Genomic DNA, 21,303 nt, shown 5'->3' on the forward strand with positions numbered 1-21,303 from the left:
CAGGAACACAACAGATGTTATTTTGGGCCTACTATTTAAACATTTGAAATGGTTTCAAAACAAATGTCCTTGTTAAACTTTGACACAAGATAGTCTGTGATAAATAGCACAATATGTTTCATCTGAGTATTTGTTATAGTCAAAATAATCGATACATTATGCTTTTTTTACTCAAAAACAAGTTGTTTGCGCTCAGGTCAATGAGGCCTACAGGCCATAAATAGCAAATAGAAGCTCAAAACTTGTAATGTTCACAATAACTTAAGTTGATAAAAAGATCTAACATGACATTAGGTGATAATATGTGTATTATTATGGATTTATAATCAGCTATAATGGGGGGGTAATTTTGGACCGAGAACACAGAATTAATTAACACGAAACGAACACAACAGGAGGGTTAAGAAGGGGAAGCATAGAAAAAATGCACATAGAACAGATATACCGCTTCTTAGACTTGCTTTCATTGAGAATGACAGATCTTTAACTCACATTTCTATGTGAATTTGGTCGGTAGCCCAAAAAGTTACATATTGCAGTTTAAGTGTTTTAATTTGATGTTCATGATTGTATAGAGGATTATCCCTGTATCTCATGGTCATGTAAGGTTGTAACTGAGTCCTTGAGTGATTCAGTATCCTTATTTTCCCCAAAACCTGGACATTGTCTTCTATTTCAAAAAGTAGACACACATCAGCTGGACACCCTTCTTTTCCCAGACCCCCACACGCACGCACGCACTCACACGCACGCACGCAAGCACTCACACACACACACACACACACACACACACACACACACACACACACACACACACACACACACACACACACACACACACACACACACACACACACACACACACACACACACACACACACACACACACACACACACACACACACACACACACACACACTCTTGTGTCTGCCCAAAGAAAAAGAAGAATGTGCTCCTGATGACAACTCTGCACAGGGATACCGCTGTGAGTACCAAGGAGGACAAGAAGCCCAACGCTGTCCTGGATTACAACAGAGGGCGAGTTAACAACCTTGATAAGGTATGTTCTTTTTTATCTTTCAAGTTTCATGCACTTTTTTTAATATGACCAGATTGTTTTACCTGCACCATAAAAATAAGATGCTGTTATTTGTGGAAATGCTCATTGAATTTGTGAACAATATGGAGTCAACTCTATTTCAATGTTTTTGTTATTGTTAGTAATACTGTTATTGTTACTGTTGTTCTTTAATGTGTTCAGACATTAATTTTGTAATATGGTAAAGTTTTCATGTGTAGTTTTGGGCCTATGTCCTTTCTTTACTAATAAAATCATACCGGTCTGTTTTGACCAGGAACACAACAGATGTTATTTTGGGCCTACTATTTAAACATTTGAAATGGTTTCAAAACAAATGTCCTTGTTAAACTTTGACACAAGATAGTCTGTGATAAATAGCACAATATGTTTCATCTGAGTATTTGTTATAGTCAAAATAATCGATACATTATGCTTTTTTTACTCAAAAACAAGTTGTTTGCGCTCAGGTCAATGAGGCCTACAGGCCATAAATAGCAAATAGAAGCTCAAAACTTGTAATGTTCACAATAACTTAAGTTGATAAAAAGATCTAACATGACATTAGGTGATAATATGTGTATTATTATGGATTTATAATCAGCTATAATAGGGGGGTAATTTTGGACCGAGAACACAGAATGAATTAACATGAAACGAACACAACAGGAGGGTTAAGAAGGGGAAGCATAGAAAAAATGCACATAGAACAGATATACCGCTTCTTAGACTTGCTTTCATTGAGAATGACAGATCTATAACTCACATTTCTATGTGAATTTGGTCGGTAGCCCAAAAAGTTACATATTGCAGTTTAAGTGTTTTAATTTGATGTTCATGATTGTATAGAGGATTATCCCTGTATCTCATGGTCATGTAAGGTTGTAACTGAGTCCTTGAGTGATTCAGTATCCTTATTATCCCCAAAACCTGGACATTGTCTTCTATTTCAAAAAGTGCTCGCATCTAAAATATTTTTTCCAATATAGTGACTCATGCAATGGGATGGAATGACTCATCAATGGCTGATCAATGACTGCGTGTGTTGTTCTATCTCACAGCTGACTTTGCTTGTCTGGAAAGTCTAATCAGTGAAGTTGTAATGTCATGTTCACTAGTACAGGGTTGTACTGCATTGTAACTGACTTCCTTGCAAGCTCTAAACCCAACAATGCAGTAATTAATATAATTGTAGTACTAAAAATAACATAAGGTAGAACAAAAACACACGAAAATGATACAACATATAATAAAAAGTTTGGTCTTAGAGTCCATAAGTACTGCAGGAGTTCTTGCTGCGGATCCCATGCTTCGACAGTTACAACAGTGTCAGGCTGACAATGCATGGTGTTTTACCTCAATAATAAAACCAACAGTATATTTCTATTGAATGGTAGAGCAGCCGGCAGGCCAAACACACTTTATGAAATCAGATATAAAGATCATTCCGTTTTACAATCTTAGAAGGCGGTGCGGTGAATTCTGTATCTGTTGTCCTTGGGTGATGATTAATTAAAGTTGTATTTATGGTTAACCAGCACCAATAGTGTGTTCTTCCATGCTTTTGTCAGGACAAGGGGAGCACACATGGAAGTCTTGCTAAACTGGAGGATGCTTTGCTAGTAGTTTTCAGCGTTGTTCAACCTCAACAAGTAAGGAAGACTTATCACATAGGAATATTGGACACTAGTTCTTGGGATTCTAGGATGTTTGTCGAAGGACATTTCTTTCCATTGTGGATGTCTATTGTAAGTGTCAAATAACTGCAATAATTTCAAAACTTAATCTGTATTGATACTGAGGTGCATATCTAGTTGACTGAGAATTTATGTGCTATTGGTTTGTTCTCTTGGAAGACTGAAGAATGGTTGGCCTCAATTTTAGTAAAAGTGTTTTATTTTGACATTCTTGATAAAAATAAAATAAGAATTCTACTTTGTGAAAGTTAAATAATTCTGTAATTCATATAACATTCATTTGATCGAATTTTAAATAGGAAAAATTGTGTGCATTGGAAAGAAAGGAAATTAAATATTAGCAACATTGCCTAACAATCAACCTGTAAGATCTAAGTTACGAGCAGTGGGTGAAGGTGTTTAGATAGTAAAGGTGAGATAAGTGTTGATCCCTGCCTGAGAGATCTCTTCTGGGCTCATTAACCATGACGATGGGCACAGGGGGCCCCGTGGCCTCGTTCTCGGTGTGGGACTATGTGGTGTTTGTGGGCACAGTCCTGGGGGCAGCTGGCATTGGCCTGTTCCAAGCCATCCGGGGCCGCAAGAACAACAACAGCGGTGAGTTCCTGCTGGGGGGCCGTCAGATGACAGCGGTGCCCGTTGCCATGTCCCTCACTGCCAGCTTCATGTCTGGCATCACCGTGATCGGCACGCCAGTCGAAGCCTATCGGTTTGGGACGGACTACTGGATCTTTGCCATCTCCTATGCCATCATGTCCATCATCACCGCCGAGATTTTTGTCCCTCTCTTCTACCGCCTGGGCATCACCAGCACCTATGAGGTAAGGAGATATACCAGACAGTGTCAGACCCACCTGGGTCAAATACATTGTACTTTTGTGACTATTCGACTGGGTCTATTGTACCGGTCAAACAGCAAGTGCAATCAACGTGGATGGAGATACAGTGAAGAGGAATAGGGGAGCTTGGGTAAGAGGTTGGGTGTAGGAATTAAGATGAATCAGCAGGGAGAGGTGTAGATGAAAGGGTGTGCTCTAACATGTCTATCCGTTGTAATTGAACTAATGATTCATCACTGATCCATGAAAGCAATCTAATCCAGGAGGGGTGTCTTCCTGTTACATCTGTTACATCTGTTACATTCAGCATCTATGAGGACTAAATATGTGACTAATTGCATTAAAAGTCCATACAATTATTTCCTTTGTTTTGACAAAGAAACCATTGGTGTCTTAATCAAAATAATGTTTTAGGCTTTAGACTTGCAGATAATAATGATGATTCTAATTTGCGAAGCGCTTTTCTCAGACCCAAGGTGCAAACATTTTATAATAAATAATAATAAAAACAATCCAGAACATAGAACACAGACAACAATCAAAGCTATATACATGTGTCGCCAGATCCAGAGGACACAATAACAGAATTAGCTGAGGTCCTTGACAGCATTTCTGAACAGCACAGTCTTGAGCTATGCCTTAAAGTAGGAACGAGACTCTGCAGCCCTAACAGTGTCTGAAAGCCCTGTCACCCATAGTTTGTAGTCTGCTGCGGGGGTGCTGAAGGTAGACGGACCTGGAGGAGCGAGAGGTGCATGTGGGGCAGGAGGGTAGAATGAGGTACAAGAGATACTTGGGTCCAGAGTTGTGGATAGCTTGGTAGGTGTGAACCAGGATATACTTATGAAAAGTCTACGCATCTTTCATTATCATCACTTCCTGATTACCCAGATAACAATTCTAGGGAGAAAGAACATTTTTGTAATGTTACCCGTAATGTTTGAGTGTCCAGTTTTCCATTAGTTAGGGGAACAATCTATGTTAACAAAGACCTTCTGAGAACCCTTTTAGCAGATTTTGATGTCAGAGTTAGGAGGAACATTCCCTTAATTTGAAACAGAACATACTCAGAACATGGTTACCATGTTCCCAGAATATACAATATTAATGTTCTAGAAACATTTCATGGGGCGTTGCAATAAAATTAATGTGTTCAGTTTTCTGAGGGTTAGTGACCTAGTGAGACACTTACGGGAACGTTCTCAAACAATTTGGGAACATGTTGTTGTTAGCTGGGTAGGAACAAATATTTACAAGTGTAAAAAGACAATGAAATCAGGTCAGGTTTGACTAAAATGTTTATTTTCTCTGCAGTATCTGGAGATGCGCTTTAATAAGTTGATTCGGGTGATCGGGACATCCATGTACATCACACAAACGGTAAATATTCAGTTAACATCATGAAGATGGGATGAAAGGATAGGCAATACTTCCCTAAGGATTTGGTGGAAACAATAATATCTGTAATATTTTAACGACAAAAAATGGCCCCTCTTTTTTCCATTGCCTGTTTTTCTGAAGCCATCTGGCCATCTCAGGTAAACATTCCACCTTTATGAATGTGCATCAAGTATATGTTTACATCAATCAACTAATTGCTGTGTTTCTTTCAGGCCCTGTACACTGGTATGGTCATCTATGCGCCTGCTCTCGCACTCAATCAAAGTAAGTCATATGCAAAGTACCTCTGTAATGTCCCTTATCCTAACCACAATAATATTATATGTGCGTTGATCGAGGGTCTGACTGATTATACATATTTAGCTAATTAAATTGGTCTATGATCTGATGATTGTGTTGTCTAATTGTTAATAAATTGATGGTATCAGCAGCTCAAAAGAGAACATGCAGATATTGTTAGGTTAAGTGATATCATACACGATTCATATGTATATAGTTTAATCTCAAGCAAACAGTTGAAGAGTATTATTTAGACAAGTCATGTAAACAGGTCTGTACCTCTGTGTGTTTCAGTCACAGGGATGAACCTCTGGGGAGTGCTGGTGGCCACTGGGGTGGTGTGCATCATCTACTGTACCCTGGTCAGTGGCTCATCTCACACACTCCCAATCAGCAATCAACACCTTCCTGCTGTGACAATACACATGACCAAGGCCAGGAGTTTTTCCTGACCCCCATGACATGACCATGCAGGGAAAACTCTGTGCCCCAGTTATGGGCAATTACTAGGGTCCAGGAAACACAACAGAACCTACACTTGAACATACCACTTTTGTGTACATGAGGTTACGGCATACTGTACATTCCTTCCCCTGACTCCATGTTGTATTATGGTTCTCAGGGAGGTCTGAAGGCGGTGATATGGACAGACGTGTTTCAGATGGTGATCATGTTAGCAGGTTTCGTGGCTGTCATCGCCAGGGGGGCTGTCATCCAGGGGGGCCTGGGGAAGATCTGGGACGACTGCTACCAGGGAGGCAGGCTCAGCGCGTTTGAGTAAGTATAATGTCCACAAATGTCATGCAGGGATTGAATAGCTACAATGATAAAAATGAATTACCAGCACCATACTGTGCTACTCCTCATAGTTTCCTGAGTGTTTTCCATTTTATACCTTCTAATGCAGTTTTGATCCAGACCCTTTGAAGCGTCACACGTTCTGGACGATCGTGGTTGGTGGCAGTGTGATGTGGGTGTCCATTTACTCCATCAACCAGTCACAGGTGCAGCGTTACATCTCTTGCAAAACCCTAACCCAAGCCAAACTGTAAGGTGCACTCCTACTTTCCACAATTTAGAACAATCATACAGGAAAAGCTGTGAAAGAAGAATAGCAATATGAGTGTTTGTTCCATGTTTGCTTTCTTTAAAACCCTCAGGTCACTGTATGGGAATATAATTGGTCTCTGGTTGACTGTGAGCTTAGCAGTGTTCTCCGGCCTCACCATGTACTCCATTTACAAAGACTGTGATCCATTCACTAACGGTGATGTAGGGGCTGTTGATCAGGTAAGTAAGTGTAAGACAGCTATGGTTAATATAGGCATGGACGGTATATAAATTGCTGCACTAATATTAAGGAAGTCTCAAGGTTCTGCTCGCCTGAGTTAGAATATCTCATGATAAATTGTAGACCATACTTTTTACCAATTTTTTGTGGCTGTCTATTTACCACCACAAACCGATGCTGGCACTAAGACCGTACTCAACAAGCTGTAAGGCCATAAGCCAACAAGAAAATGCTCTTCCAGAGGCGGAGCTCCGAGTGGCTGGTGATTTCAATGCAGAGAAACTGAAATCCGTTTTACATCATTTCTACCAGCATGTCAACTGTGCGACTATAGGGGGAAAAAACCTCTAGATGATCTTTATTCACACAGACATGCATACAAAGCTCATACAAAGCTCTCCTTCGTCTTCACTGACATTTGCAACCTCTCTCTGACCCAGTTTGTAATACCTACATGTTTCTAGCAGACCACCATAGTCCCTGTGCTTAAGAACGCCAAGGTAACACATCTAAATGACTATCGCCCCTTAGCACACACATCTGTAGCCATGAAATGCTTTGAAAGGCTGGCTTTGAAATGACTCACATCAACACCATCACCCAGACACCTTGGACCCTCCAATTCGCATACTTACCCAACAGATCCAAAGATGACGCAATCTCTATCTCCACACTGCCTTTTCCCACTTGGGCAAAAGAACAACTATGTGAGAATGCTGTTCATTGACTACAGCTCAGCGTTCAACACCCTAGTACCCTCAAAGCTCATCACTATACTAAGGACCATGGGACTAAACACCTCCCTCTGCAACTGGATCCTGAACTTCCTGATGGGCTGCCCCAAGGTGGTGAGAGTAGGCAATAACATATCCACCACGCTGACCCTCAACACGGGGGCCCCTCAGGGGTGCGTGCTTAGTCCCCTTCTGTACTCCCTGTTCACCCAGGACTGCGTGGCTTTGCATGACTGTAACACCAACATTAAGTTTGCCGATGACACAACGGTGGTGGGCCTGATAGCCAACGATGAGGAGACAGCCTATAGGGATGAGGTTAGAGACGTGGCAGTGTGGTGCCAGGACAACAACCTCTCCCTCAACGTCAGCAAGACAAAAAAGCTGTCAGCAAGACAAAAAAGCTGATTGTGGACTTCAGGGAAAGGAGGGCCCAAGCATGCCCCCATTCACATCTATGGGGCTGTTGTGGAGCATGTCAGAGCTTCAAGTTCCTCAGTCTATCATGGTCCAAACACACCAACGCAGTCTTGAAGAGGGCATGGCAATGCCTCTTCCCTGTCGGGAGGCTGAAAAGATTTGGCATGGGCCCTCAGATCCTCAAAAAGTTAAATGGCTGCACCATCGAGAGCATCTTGACTGGCTGCATTTATAAAGGCACAAGGCGAGACCCAGATGCAGCCCTTCCAAAAGGCCCTATACCAACTCCTCATGTCTCCTAATGGTGGCTCCCTGCGGGGAGACAGCGTGGCAGAGCTGGTCCAAGTCTGCTGGGTCTGTCATGGCCAGTTTGTACTATCAAGGCACAAGGCAAGACCCAGATGCAGATGGTTGGAGTCTTACAATTTTAATAATCCAAAGGGGTAGGAAAGAGAATGGTCGTGGACAGGCAAAAAGGTCAAAACCAGATCAGAGTCCAGGAGGTACCGAGTGGCAGATAGGCTCATGGTCAAGGCAGGCAGAATGGTCAGGTAGGCGGGTACAGAGTCCAGAAACAGGCAAGGGTCAAAACCGAGAGGACTAGAAAAAGGAGAATAGCAAAAAGGAGTATGGAAAAAACACGCTGGTTGACTTGACTAAACATACAAGAAGAGCTGGCAGAGAGAGACAGGAAGCACAGGGATAAATACACTAAGGAAAATAAGCGACACCTGGAGGAGGTGGAGACAATCACAGGAACAGGTGAAACAGATCAGGGCGTGACAGCATCACCACTTCGTATGGCAACTGTTTGGCGTCCAACCGCCAGGCGCTACATAGGGTAGTGCCTATGGCCCAGTATATCACTGGGGCCGAGCTCCCTGTCATCCAGGACTTTTATACCATACGGTTTCAGAGGATGGCCCAAAAAATTGTCCAAGACTCCAGCCACCCAAGCCCCAGACTGCTCTCTCTGACACTGAACAGATCTACCCCAAGCCATAAGACTAAACAAGACTGCTAAATAGATAATCAAATGGCTACCCTTTTGACCCTCTCTTTCACTGACTCTATGCATGCACACTGGACTCTACCCACACTCACACATACTTCCACTGACACCCCAACACACACATTTACACTCACCCCATACGCAGCTGCTAGTCATTTTACCCCTACCTATATGTACAGTACACAACTACCTCAATTACCTCATACCCCTGCACATCGACTCAGTACTGGTACTCCCTGTATATATGCATGTTATTTTCTACTCCCTATATATAGCAATGTTATTTTCTACTCCATATATATAGCCATGTTATTCAGTGTCACAATTTTTTTTCTTCTTATCTTTAACTCTGCATTGTTGGAAAAGGACCCATAAGTAAACATTTCATTGTTAGTCTACACCTGTTGTCCACAAAGCATGTGACAAATAAAATGTGGTTTGATTTGAATTTGATTTGACTACGGCAGTGTTATCAAATGTTGAAACTGACCGGTGTGTGTGTGTGTGTGTGTAAACAAGCTGCTTCCTTACCTGGTGATGGACACTCTGGCAGCCTATCCTGGAGTCCCTGGATTGTTTGTGTCTGCAGCGTACAGTGGTACCCTAAGGTGAGAATACTCCAAGGGGAACTCAAATAGAGAAGGTTTGGTCACACAAATGTTCTAGGTGGAAAAGGTCTAGATGGATATTTAAATTGATTGGCATAGTAACAAAACCCCACCTCACGACCCCCTACCCCGTCCTGGGTCCAAACACAAGCGGTACTCCACTACAAACCTATCAATGAATGTGTTTAACTATGAATTCCCTGCAGACAAAGGACCTTCTTTCTCTTCTCCTCATCTATTGTCATTGTGTCTGTTTCAGTACTGTGTCCTCCAGCATCAATGCGCTGGTGGCTGTCACTGTGGAGGACTTTGTCAGGCCAGTGTGCAAAAACCTGACAGAGAAACAGGTGTCCTGGATCAACATGGGCCTCAGTGAGTTTCACACAAAACAATAACCGTCTGACAAAATGTCATGACCGCCACAGCCCTATGTAAGACGAACAAAATTATATGTGGGTTCATTCAAATAATACTGTGATACAAATATAGAAGGTCAGTTAGAATTTTTCTTTAGTATGTACATTATATGTTGTTACTTTACATGTAAATATATTCTTAATCATCATATGTTTATGGGATATTTAATTATCTTTGGACATATTCCAGGTGTTTTCTTCGGGTTTTTGTGCATTGGGATGGCTGCAATAGCTTCCCTGATGGGAAGCATTTTGCAGGTAGGAAAACAATCAGATGTGGCTCTGTAGCACCACCTGCTGTCTGGTAGTCATCCCCTCCACTTTATGTTTCTAACAGTTATCTCTTTTCAGGCAGCACTGTCCATATTTGGAATGATAAGTGGACCTCTTCTTGGACTTTACGTACTAGGCATGTTCTGGCGCACAGCCAACTCAACAGTAGGCATCCCCAATCTTATTCATATCAATGTCATCATTCATACTCAAAGACTGATTAACTCATTACTCAAAGAGAAATGAACATCTGTAAACACTATAAAAGTCCTGACATACAAATCAATATTTTGTTGTTAAATACAACAATGTTAAAGGTTAGGCAACATACAAATGTATATAAGGTATCTCTATAGGTAAGACAGTACTGAGACTGCTTCCTTATGCCTTGCAGGGGGGACTCACAGGACTGATTGTGGGCCTTGTTATTACCCTGTGGGTAGGGATTGGAGCGCAGATATACCCACCCTTAGCTGATAAGACCAACCCCCTGCCAATCAGTGTGGCAGGCTGTAACCGCACACAGGACCTGAACTACACCACCCTGACCCCATGGACCAGCGCAGTAACACTGACCCCTCTGCCCGAGTGAGTTACTCACAGTCACTTTAGAACCACTGTCTCCAAAGTCACCCTATTCCCCATATAGTGTACAACCTTTGACCAGTCCTATGGTGCTTATAGCTATGGTTTAGCAGCCTTGTTAAACCAGCCTGATCTTGCTACAGCTTACATTCTGTTTCACTGGAAGGAATCTGATTTCACGAGGCTAGTGTGTTAGGGGGGCTGAGATAAAGTTGCTCAGGTATAACTCTTTCTCTTGTAGTTACAGTGACCGGCCAGCTCTGGCAGACTCATGGTACTCCCTGTCCTACTTGTACTTCTGTCTCCTGGGCTCTCTGGTGACTGTGATCGTGGGCCTGGTGGTAAGCGCTATCACAGGTGAGGACACCTCCTTTAGCGCTAACCCTAACAGCATAGTGCATGTATTGAGTTATGTTTGACATCATGACCTGACGAGGAGTTTGGTTTCGGAAAAACTCTGGGCCCTAAGTATAATGACTTAGGCTTGTTCAAATTGATATTGTATGCATTTACTTATTAAGCCAGACATCTCCCTGTGTTGTGTCTTTCCAGGTGGCTGCAAGCAGGAGAATCTACGCTTGGATCTCTTTGTAAGGAGAAGTGATCTATTCTGCGCTGGCTGTGGCAAGGACTCAGAGGTAAAGCCTCTTCCTCCAACCCTCTCTCTCTCATACTGTAGACCTACATCTGTATTGAATGTTCTGTGGCTGTGTCTATCTGTGTGTGTGTTAACTGGCTCCTGGTGTGGTCTTTGTGTGTCTTCCACAGGCATTAGACTCTGAGATTAATGAAAAGGCTGGATCAGAGCTGAAGAATGGATCAAACAACGCTGGATTCAAAGACTCTCAGTTTAACATTGTGGAGAAGGATGTGGAGAAGGTCACTAAAATGTGATGCTGCCACCAAGCTAAATGCACTCTGTCAACTGGAGTGCTCCAAGAGAACGATTTGTCCGCTCACCTTTCCATTCTAGATTTATTGTAAGGAAATGCATTGCTAAGAAAAGGAAGCCCAAGTGTGTAATTACGCAGATGAAGTCTCTAATCAGCAAATGTGTGTGAAGAACAAGAACAAAGGACTAGCATTACTAACCCCATATTCAACAGGGTCAATATGAACCGTGGGTCCGACAAAACATACATGTTATTTTCAATTTATTGCTGCCGAGAGTTGTAATAGTAGAGAATGCACAAGGCACCAATTCAAAATGTGTTAGTGTACGGGCAGTTTTCCTCTTGCTATGTCACTCACTGACAGACTTTAAAGAGCTATTTATAACCTGTCAAAAATGTCCAGTTGATCAACTAGGTAGCCTATGGTAGCTAGGTAGGTATGTTAGGCTAACCAGCTATCTAAATCTTGTAGTTATCATGGCCAGATTAATTGACCAGGGGCCTCAACCCCAAAGCGACCTCCTTTGTTTTTGTTGAGTCACTAAAGTATCATGTGAACACACATATGACATGGCAAAATGTCTATAATTGGAGGAAATTAGCTTTAAAACTGCAACAACAAAAATAAATCGCCAACAAGAGGGGTGTGAACAGTTTGGGGTCGATGGGTTGTCAGGTAGGGGTTTATGACTTTTCAACATTGTGTTAAGATTATAAATAAAATAGGTTTAATTAAAAATACATAAATTAAAATGTACATCTAACCTACTTGTCACTACAAACAATGGACTTGTAATATGAGCACATGCAGTTGATATGTAATCATGTTTATTTTGTGTTTTACAGCCCTTTAGGCTGATACAATACATTTTACTGTATATTCATTTTGTGGCCATAAAGATTGTGCTGACATGTATACCGAGTTAGCTTGCTGTGATTGTTCTTTTTGGGATTTCTTTCATTGTCAAGTTGTTTTCACAAACATGCTTGGTTCAGAGCAATGAGCTAGACACAAATGCATGCTTATTTCTAAACAGGTTAGGAGCGCAACAGTTATACTGTATCTTGTATGCATCACATGCATCTTTACCGAGGTGACCATATTCATTAACCACAAACAACTGTACGCTACTAACATACTACTTCAATGTTGTTTTCCTGGGGCAAATACCCAGGGTCACATACAGTTAACATGCAGTAGACAAAGCGATTTGTGCAGCCTACCATACACAAACATCCAAAAAAAGGTAGAGAAATCACATCCTTCCATTCTTGCCTCTCCGGAACACTGGTTTAAATAATAACTTAAAGATAACGTATCTGCAAAAAGTTCTGATTTGTTGACTGTAAGCCTACATGTAAAGAGTTTGTCTGACTAATGACCAGGTCTCCTTGCCAACCAGCAGACAATAAAGGAAGTGAACACAGAAGAGGACCGCCCACTTCACATTTCACTGGGCCATGAAAGCAAGCCTTCTGCTCTCTGCGGTCTGTAGGGAGTGGATAACAAAGCAATAAACCAAGTTCCTGGTTTCACTCTCATGGGTGCTGGCTGTGTAAGGTGAGCTAAAACTATTTTCTGAATGTTGACTGTGAAAATAAAATGGTAGAGGTATAGGGAAGGCCAGAAACACAGTCGAAAGATAGCATGTTAATTAAACACCATATGTGCTTAATATTTCAGTTGCCCTCTACTTAGTTTCAGAAGGCAGGTGCATTGGTATTGTTCCGGTTCCAACCACATTTTGTCGTGTACACATACTGTATTTTGCAGATGTTCTCGCAGGTGCAGCGAAATGCTTATGTTTCTAGCTTCGACAGTGCAGTAATACATAACACTAATTTAAATGAAGAAATATCAGAACGAGCAATGTCAGAGACCGGAATATATATATATATATACACTACTGTTTATAATATATATACACTACCGTTCAAAAGTTTGGGGTGACTAAGAAATGACCTTGTTTAATAAAGAAAAGCTCATTTTTTGTCCATTAAAATAACATAAAATTGATCAGAAATACAGTATAGACATTGTTAATGTTGTAAATGACTATTGTAGCAGGAAACAGCTGATTTTTAATGGAATATCTACATAGGCGTACAGAGGCCCATTATCAGCAACCATCCCTCCTGTGTTCCAATGACAGACGCCTCACAAGTCCTCAACTGGCAGCTTCATTAAATAGTACCCGCAAAAGTTTGCAGAGTTGCAAAGAAAAAGCCATATCTCTGTCCAGTGTCTGTGTTATTTTGCCCATTTTATTCTTTTCTTTTTATTGGCCAATCTGAGATATGTCTTTTTCTTTACATCTCTGCCTAGAAGGCCAGCATCCCGGAGTCGCCTCTTCACTGTTGATGTTGAGACTGGTATATATATATATATATATATACTGTATGTATATATACTGTATGTATATAATGGTGTGTATGGGCAGTATATGAATAGGAAAGGTGTGTGCATCAGTAGTTATATAGGATGAGCCTTGACTGGAATACAGTATATACATATGAAGTAGGTAAAACGGTATGTAGACATTATTAAAGTACCCAGTGTTCAATGACTATGTACGTAGGGCAACAGTCTCGAAGCAGAAGGGTTGGTGGTAGCCAGCTAGTAACAGTGACTAAGTTCAGGGCAGGGTACTGGGCAGAGGCCGGCTAGTGGTGATAGAAGCTGTTTTTTAGTCTCTATGTCCCAGCTTTGATGCACCTGTACTGTCTCCGTCTTCTAGATGGTAGGGTTTTTTGATACTGTAGGCTCTCGTTTAGTTATTATGATGTTAATTCTTTAGTGGGCTGAAAGAGGTGCGATTCTGCCTACCTCGGTCAAATACACATGTGCTGTAACATTTTGCTAATACAAAGGCTACTATACACAGCAGGCCTACCTGAATACAATGACAAAACATGGGTCGTGATCAACGTTTCCTCTAAACGACGTGCGTGCAGTTACCCGTGACTGCTACGCAGCTCCCCTGTGACTACTGCGCAGAAGAAATACTCTTTATCAGTCCACCGAGAGAAGAACGAGATTGAACTTCGCTCAACTTTCTAGAGTTTTCCATGTTAGTTAACACTATCAGCGTTTGCGTTACTGTGGAAATTGTGATCGAATCAACGCAATATTAGCCACTTTCAATGCAACCTCCCGAAACAAAACGAACAATGCAAGAGATTGCATTGTAGGCAGAACGCATCAGAGTAGGATTCTATTGCATTGATAGGCATGGTCTCATCCCGTAAACTATACAGACCGGTGCGGCATAACCAATCAGAGCTGTAGTAAGCCTATATGCAAATAGATCATTGTCATAAATGGATCCATGCTATTTGTTTTGATCTGGACTTTACAGCTGTGGTCGTGAGTAGATGTGCTTCTTTTGCGATTAAAGCAAGAGCTGCATGTGGCCACCTGTGCACATTTTGTTCATATCCTTTGCTAGTTTGTTATTAGCCCAGTTATAGATAATTTGTAGTCAGCAATAGGGGAGTGATTGCTTCCTACAAGATCCCAACATGTGTACCTTTCTAGACATTTTTGAAAAGCGAGTCAGGTAAAGAGCTTTTTTTATGTGTTAAAGGGGCAGTGTTGTATTTTGAGACAGGCTTGAATAAGCTAAGTAGCCAGTAGGCAGATGGTAGGATAATTTGTCTGATTCTCTGTAATAATGGTATGGGAATAATAATGCATTTTATTTTGTAAAATGGTTTCTTGCATCAAACAACCCCATTGTCAGTCACCTCCTTATCTGAAGGACAAGTGGATAAACAGGTTAATGTCTAGCGCTGCTTGTTTTGTTTTTTCAAAAGTCTCATGGAATGTAGGCCTACATTGAAAACCACACATTGGCTGCTACTGTAGGCTGAATGATAGAACAGCTATTTACATGTTAAAATGTTATGGGATGCATTTTGTCCATTGTTTTTGATGGTAGGTCACTCTGGTAGGCCTACATTATGATCAAATAGCCACAGTAGCCTATTTGGCCACTGTTTAAACTGTAACTTAAAGCGGGTACAGCCTCAGTGGTCACAGTAATCTCGCTCTGGAAGTTGCACAGAATTTTCACAACATTCAAGTTTGCGCTCAGCAGACCAGAAATTTGCTCAGTGCCAAAAACATTTTTAAGAGACCATTGGTTGTGACTCATATGTATGTTATCCTTTGGGACTGTGAAAAAATAGGACAAGTACAGGCTTGTGTTGTTTCTATATAAGAACACACAGCCTGAGGGACTTTAAGATATGGTTGGTCAACACTGTATACACAGCTGGTTTAAGAAAAATTGGGATCCTTATAATACATGTTTTTATTATGTTGTTCACTATAGGACCAAAGAGAACATGATGGCCATTGATCACAGACTTTCTCTACCTCTGGCAAGTTTTATTTTGGCCATTTCCTTGACTACAACTACAACTCTGACAAGCTCTTCTGAGAGAGGAACTAATGCCACTGCCACAAATATCCGTTTGGTTACTGCAATCATAGAGACAATGGCTCCAAACCAGACCTACACCACTGCCATGCCAACTCCTTCAAATGTCACTGTTGACGGTGCTCTCTCTACTACAAGTTACCATAACTCAAGTCAGAACAGCACTGGAACAACAACTCACAGTGCTGTGCAGGACAACTCAACAACCACAACAGCACCGGCTGAGAGCTCAAACACAACCACTGAGTCAACACCATCAGCTTTGGCCCCTACAGCTAATGCTACATCTGCAGCCATTACAGTCCCGGGTATAGTCCCCTCCACTCCACCAACCACCCAAGCAGCCAAGACCACTGAAAACCAAAGCAGTACATCAAATATCCCGCCACAACAATCCACTAAGAATCTTCCTCAAACCACCAATGCCGCCACGTCGATGACAACAGCAACACATAATGTGACACAAGGTAACTGCTGCTGGTTGATATGTCTGTCTTTTAAAGATGATTATTTATTATGCAACATAAATGTAAGTGAATTTCAATTATTCACATCTTTCCTGGTTTATTCAACAGGTTTTGGACTAGACAATTCAGAAAAAGGCATGACGGTTTTCTTCAGTGTTGTGCTCGGGGTGTTTGTTCTGGGAATATTTATGTACACGTTGAATAGATGGAACCATATGAGGCAATACTCACATCGGCCTCTCTATAACAACTCTGAGGCCGAAGGTAAGAGAATTCATATATCATGTTCTCATAAAATCTTTTGTCAATATCTCAAATGTATTTTGTCATTCTCACTAAGATGTAGACACATTGACAGTGCATGCAGGCTCCAATTGAATATTATATTAATTTCATTCTTGTGTAATACATAAATATATATTGTATTATAGCTGACACATTTGTGCTACTGTAGTGAATGTTACATTAGTTCTCACAACTCTACTCAATGCATTTTCAGTGGGTGGATCCCTGGCAGCAGACGACACACTTGTAATTTCAGGAGGACTCTACGATGGTTCACAAATCTACAATCCAACTATGACAACTACTGATATGACGGAGGATGAGTTCAATTTGGATAACCGTCTACATGTGTCCCAGCCATCACAGTTCCGCCTGGAGTTCTTAACTGAAGAACGAGAGAGCTCCCCAGGCTATGAGGCCTCGACCTTTCATGCTTTTCAGCCAATTGATGATGATTATTAATGTCAATTCTAGCTTCTTCTTTTTTTTAAACATCACTTTAACAGTTGCATTGTTTATACAGTTGAAGTCGGAGGTTTACATACACTTAGGTTGGAGTCATTAAAACTTGTTTTTCAACCACTCCACAAATCTTTTGTAAACAAACTATAGTTTTGGCAAGTCGGTTAGGACATCTACTTTGTGCATGACACGTCATTTTTCCAACAATTGTTTACAGACAGATTATTTCACTATTCACTGTATCACAATTCCAGTGGGTCAAAAGTTTACATACAGTAAGTTGACTGTGCCTTTAATTAAACAGCTTGGAAAATTCCAGAAAATTATGTCATGGCTTTAGAAGCTTCTGATAGGCTAATTGACATCATTTGAGTCAATTGGAGGTGTACCTGCGGATGTCTTTCAAGGCCTACCTTCAAAATCGATGCCTCTTTGCTTGACATAATGGGAAATTTAAAAGAAATCAGCCAAGACCTCAATTGTAGATCTCCACAAGTCTGGTTCATCCTTGGGAGCAATTTCCAAACGCCTGAAGGTACCACGTTCATCTGTTCAAACAATAGTACGCAAGTATAAACACCATGGGACCACACAGCCCTCATACCGCTCAAGAAGGAGACGTGTTCTGTCTCCTAGAGATGAACGTACTTTGGTGCGAAAAGTGCAAATCAATTCCAGAACAACAGCAAAGGACCTTGAGAAGATGCTGTAGGAAACAGGCACAAAAGTATCTATATCCACAGTAAAAAGAGTCCTATATCAACATAACCTGAAAGGCCACTCAGCAAGGAAGAAGCCACTGCTCCGAAACCAAATGCAATAAACAAACAAAACAAAATAACAAAAATAGAAATGTTTGGCCATAAAGACCATCATTATGTTTGGAGGAAAAAGGGGGACGCTTGCAAGCCAACGAACACCATCCCAACCATGAAGCACGGGGGTGGCAGCATCATGTTGTAGGGGTGCTTTGCTGCAGGAGGGACTGGTACACTTCACAAAATAGATGGCATCATGAGGGAGGAAATTTATGTGGATATATTGAAGCAACATCTCAAGACATCAGTGAGGAAGTTAAAGCTTGGTCGCAAATGGGTCTTCCAAATGGACAATGACCCCAAGCATACTTCCAAAGTTGTGGAGAAATTAAGGACAACAAAGTCAAGGTATTGGAGTGGCCATCACAAAGCCCTGACCTCAATCCTATAGAACATTTGTGGGCAGAACTGAAAAAGTGTGTGTGAGCAAGGAGGCCTACAAACCTGACTCGGTTACACTAGCTCTGTCAGGAGGAATGGGCCAAAATTCACCCAACTTATTGTGGGAAGCTTGTGGAAGGCTACCCGAAACGTTTGGCCGAAGTTAAACAATTTAAAGGCAATGCTACCAAATACTAATTGAGTGTATGTAAACTTCTGACCCACTGGGAATGTGATGAAAGAAATAAACGCTGAAATAAATCCTTCTCTCTACTATTATTCTGACATTTCACATTCTTAAAATAAAGTGGTGGTCCTAAGTGACCTAAGACGGGGACCTTTTACTCGGATTAAATGTCAGGAATTGTGAAAAACTGAGTTTAAATGTATTTGGCTAAGGTGTATGTAAACTTCCGACTTCAACTGTATAATTTTTTTTTATGTATATTATTATTTTTTTTTCTTCTTAGTACTTTTTTCACCCTACCATTCCATCCCTAATTGGATTCAGCTAATGGACAACAATACTTATACCGCTACTTACAGTTATTTCGCTCTATGATACCTGTAGTTAAATAATTATACATGTATTCTTAACTTCCTCTTTCTTCAAGTGTTGGATTTTCACCCACAGCGGCCAATCCATTATTCATTCTGATCTTAACTCCAACCCTCCGATGTCCACAGATTAACCCATCTTTCCCAGTGTAATGCCATTGTTCTATTTCCTTTTACAATACATCCCTTCATTTTACTATGATGTCTTACGAGGGTCCTGAACTTCCCTAATTGTAAGATTTCTACCGATATTGCCCTAAAAATGTATACTTTACCTAGGCGTATAATGATATTTCGCATTGACTGATTGTGGTTTTTCAGATCCCCTAACAAGATCCCCTAATTAAGACTGAACAACCATTCCTGGACCTGACTCCAAAATCGAGCCACCAATGGACTGTACCATGAAATATGTTCTATTGATTCTGTTTCCTCATGACAGTCTGCACAAGGCTGACTGTTCAATGCCCAATATACTGAGCATTCATTTTGTAGCAAGTATTTTATATTATAGCTTAAATTTAAAAGAATTGATTGAAGTGTCAATTCATAGACCCGATGCCAAGGTAATGAGACATCAAAAGCCTGTTGTCAACTGACTTTAATTTTATACGTATTGCTGTCAAACACTTTGACTGATACATTTTTTGATTTAGACTACTCATTTTAAGCCATTTATGATTTTTAATGGGTGGCAGAGATGAATTCTTTAATTTCTTCAAAAAGTAATGGTCTCTTCCAATTTTGTGGCAGTGCTGCAATGAGTTGGTTATAATTTTGGATTGAGCATATACCTCCATACACTGTTGTTAGTATGCTTGTTTGACATAAGTTTACAATCTTTTTCATGATTTTTTCTGTATAAGTAAATTGGAGTTTAGCCATATTATTTGCTGTAAAATTAGATCTTCCTTTTCTGGAGAATGAAATTGAAATTGTAGCCAACTCTGTAAAAAGGAGGATACTTGAAACGGATTGTACACTAAGTGTACAAAACATTAGGAACATTTGCTTTCTCCTTGACATAGACTGACCAGGTGAATCCAGGTTAAAGTTATGATCCCTTATTAATGTCACCTGTTAAATCCACTTCAATCAGTGTAGATAAACGTGAGGGCACTGGTTAAAGAAGGATTGTTAAGACTTGACACAATTGAGACATGGATTGTGTATGTGTGCCATTTAGAGGGTGAATGGGCAAGACAAAAGATTTAAATGCCTTTGAACGGAGTATGGTAGTAGGTGCCAGGCCAACTAGTTCGAGTGTGTCAAGAACTGCAACGCTGCTGGGTTTTTCATGCTCAACAGTTTCCCGTGTGTAACAAGAATGGTCCACAACCCAAAGGACATCTATCCAAGTTGACACAACTGTTGGAAGCATTGGAGTAAACATGGGCCAGCATCCCTATGGAATGCTTTTGACCACCTTGAGTCCATGCCCCGACGAATTGAGACTGTTCTTAGGACAAAAGGGGTGAAACTCAATATTATGAAGGTGTTCCTTATGTTTTCTACACTCAGTGTATATACAGTGCATTCGGAAAGTATTCAGACCCCTTCACTTTTTACACATTTTGTTACGTTACAGCCTAAAATCGATTAAATATGTTTTTTTCCTCATCAATCTACACACCATACCCCATAATGACAAAGTGAAAAAAGGTTTTTAGAAATGTTTGCAAATGTTTTCAAAATAAAAAACAGAAATACCTTAAGTATTCAGCCTCTTTGCTACGCGACTCAAAATTGAGCTCAGGTGCATCCTGTTTCCATTCATCATCCTTGAGATGTTTCTACAACTTGACTGGAGTCCACCTGTGGTATGTGAAATTGATTGGACATGATTTGGAAAGGCACAAACCTGTCTATTTTAGGTCCCACAGTTGACAGTGCATGCAAGAGCAAAAACCAAGCCATGATGTCGAAAGGAATTGTCCGTCGAGCCCCTAGACAGGATTGTGTCCAGGCACAGATCTGCAGCATTGAAGGTGCCCAAGAACACAGTGGCCTCCATCATTTTTAAATGGAAGAAGTTTGGAACCACCAAGGCTCTTCCTAGAGCTGGCCGCCTGGCAAAACTAAGCAATCAGGGGAGAAGGGCCTAGAAGGACAACCATCTATGCAGCACTTCACCAATCAGGCCAATTATTGGCCAGACGGAAGCCACGCCTCACTAAAAGGCACATGACAGCACGCTTTGAGTTTGCCAAAAAGCACCTAAAGGACTCTCAGACTATGAGAAATAAGATTATCTGGTCAGATGATACCAAGATTGAACTCTTAGGCCTGAATGCAAGCGTCATGTCTGGAGGAAACCAGCCACCGCTCATCACCTGACCAATACTATCCCTACGGTGAAGC

The 21,303-nt window shown here is 41.1% G+C and overlaps 2 protein-coding genes across 3 annotated transcripts; both read left to right on the forward strand.

The window, feature by feature from the left end:
* The first annotated feature begins 3,245 nt into the window (after positions 1 to 3,245).
* Positions 3,246 to 8,744, forward strand: LOC120065585 (sodium-coupled monocarboxylate transporter 1-like). The gene is made up of 9 exons (XM_039016649.1): positions 3,246 to 3,596; positions 4,929 to 4,994; positions 5,228 to 5,279; positions 5,589 to 5,656; positions 5,917 to 6,071; positions 6,202 to 6,342; positions 6,455 to 6,584; positions 7,533 to 7,637; positions 8,727 to 8,744. Exons 1-9 carry the CDS (start codon positions 3,246 to 3,248, stop codon positions 8,742 to 8,744), a joined length of 1,086 nt encoding a protein of 361 aa, XP_038872577.1.
* Positions 8,745 to 12,975: 4,231 nt separating this feature from the next.
* Positions 12,976 to 17,295, forward strand: LOC120065027 (uncharacterized protein YBL113C-like). 2 transcript variants are annotated; one of them, XM_039015679.1, is made up of 4 exons: positions 12,976 to 13,087; positions 15,864 to 16,438; positions 16,547 to 16,702; positions 16,938 to 17,295. In XM_039015679.1, exons 1-4 carry the CDS (start codon positions 13,068 to 13,070, stop codon positions 17,183 to 17,185), a joined length of 999 nt encoding a protein of 332 aa, XP_038871607.1. In that variant the 5' UTR covers positions 12,976 to 13,067; the 3' UTR covers positions 17,186 to 17,295. The 2 variants fall into 2 exon arrangements, with proteins under 2 accessions (XP_038871607.1, XP_038871606.1); XM_039015678.1 differs by lacking the exon at positions 12,976 to 13,087 and adding an exon at positions 14,624 to 15,086.
* Positions 17,296 to 21,303: the final 4,008 nt, after the last annotated feature.

The sequence above is a fragment of the Salvelinus namaycush genome, chromosome 20, assembly GCF_016432855.1.
Source record: "Salvelinus namaycush isolate Seneca chromosome 20, SaNama_1.0, whole genome shotgun sequence".
Taxonomy (NCBI): Eukaryota; Metazoa; Chordata; class Actinopteri; order Salmoniformes; family Salmonidae; genus Salvelinus; species Salvelinus namaycush.

Coding starts and splice junctions, on each gene's coding strand:
- LOC120065585 (XM_039016649.1), top strand. CDS start 3,246: ATGGGCACAGGGGGCCCCGTGGCCTCGTTCTCGGTGTGGGACTATGTG. Junction 5,657..5,916: donor GCATCATCTACTGTACCCTG/GTCAGTGGCTCA, acceptor TATGGTTCTCAG/GGAGGTCTGAAGGCGGTGAT. Junction 6,343..6,454: donor ACCCTAACCCAAGCCAAACT/GTAAGGTGCACT, acceptor TAAAACCCTCAG/GTCACTGTATGGGAATATAA.
- LOC120065027 (XM_039015678.1), top strand. CDS start 15,049: ATGTGTACCTTTCTAGACATTTTTGAAAAGCGAGTCAG. Junction 15,087..15,863: donor ATTTTTGAAAAGCGAGTCAG/GTAAAGAGCTTT, acceptor TGTTCACTATAG/GACCAAAGAGAACATGATGG. Junction 16,703..16,937: donor TAACAACTCTGAGGCCGAAG/GTAAGAGAATTC, acceptor ATGCATTTTCAG/TGGGTGGATCCCTGGCAGCA.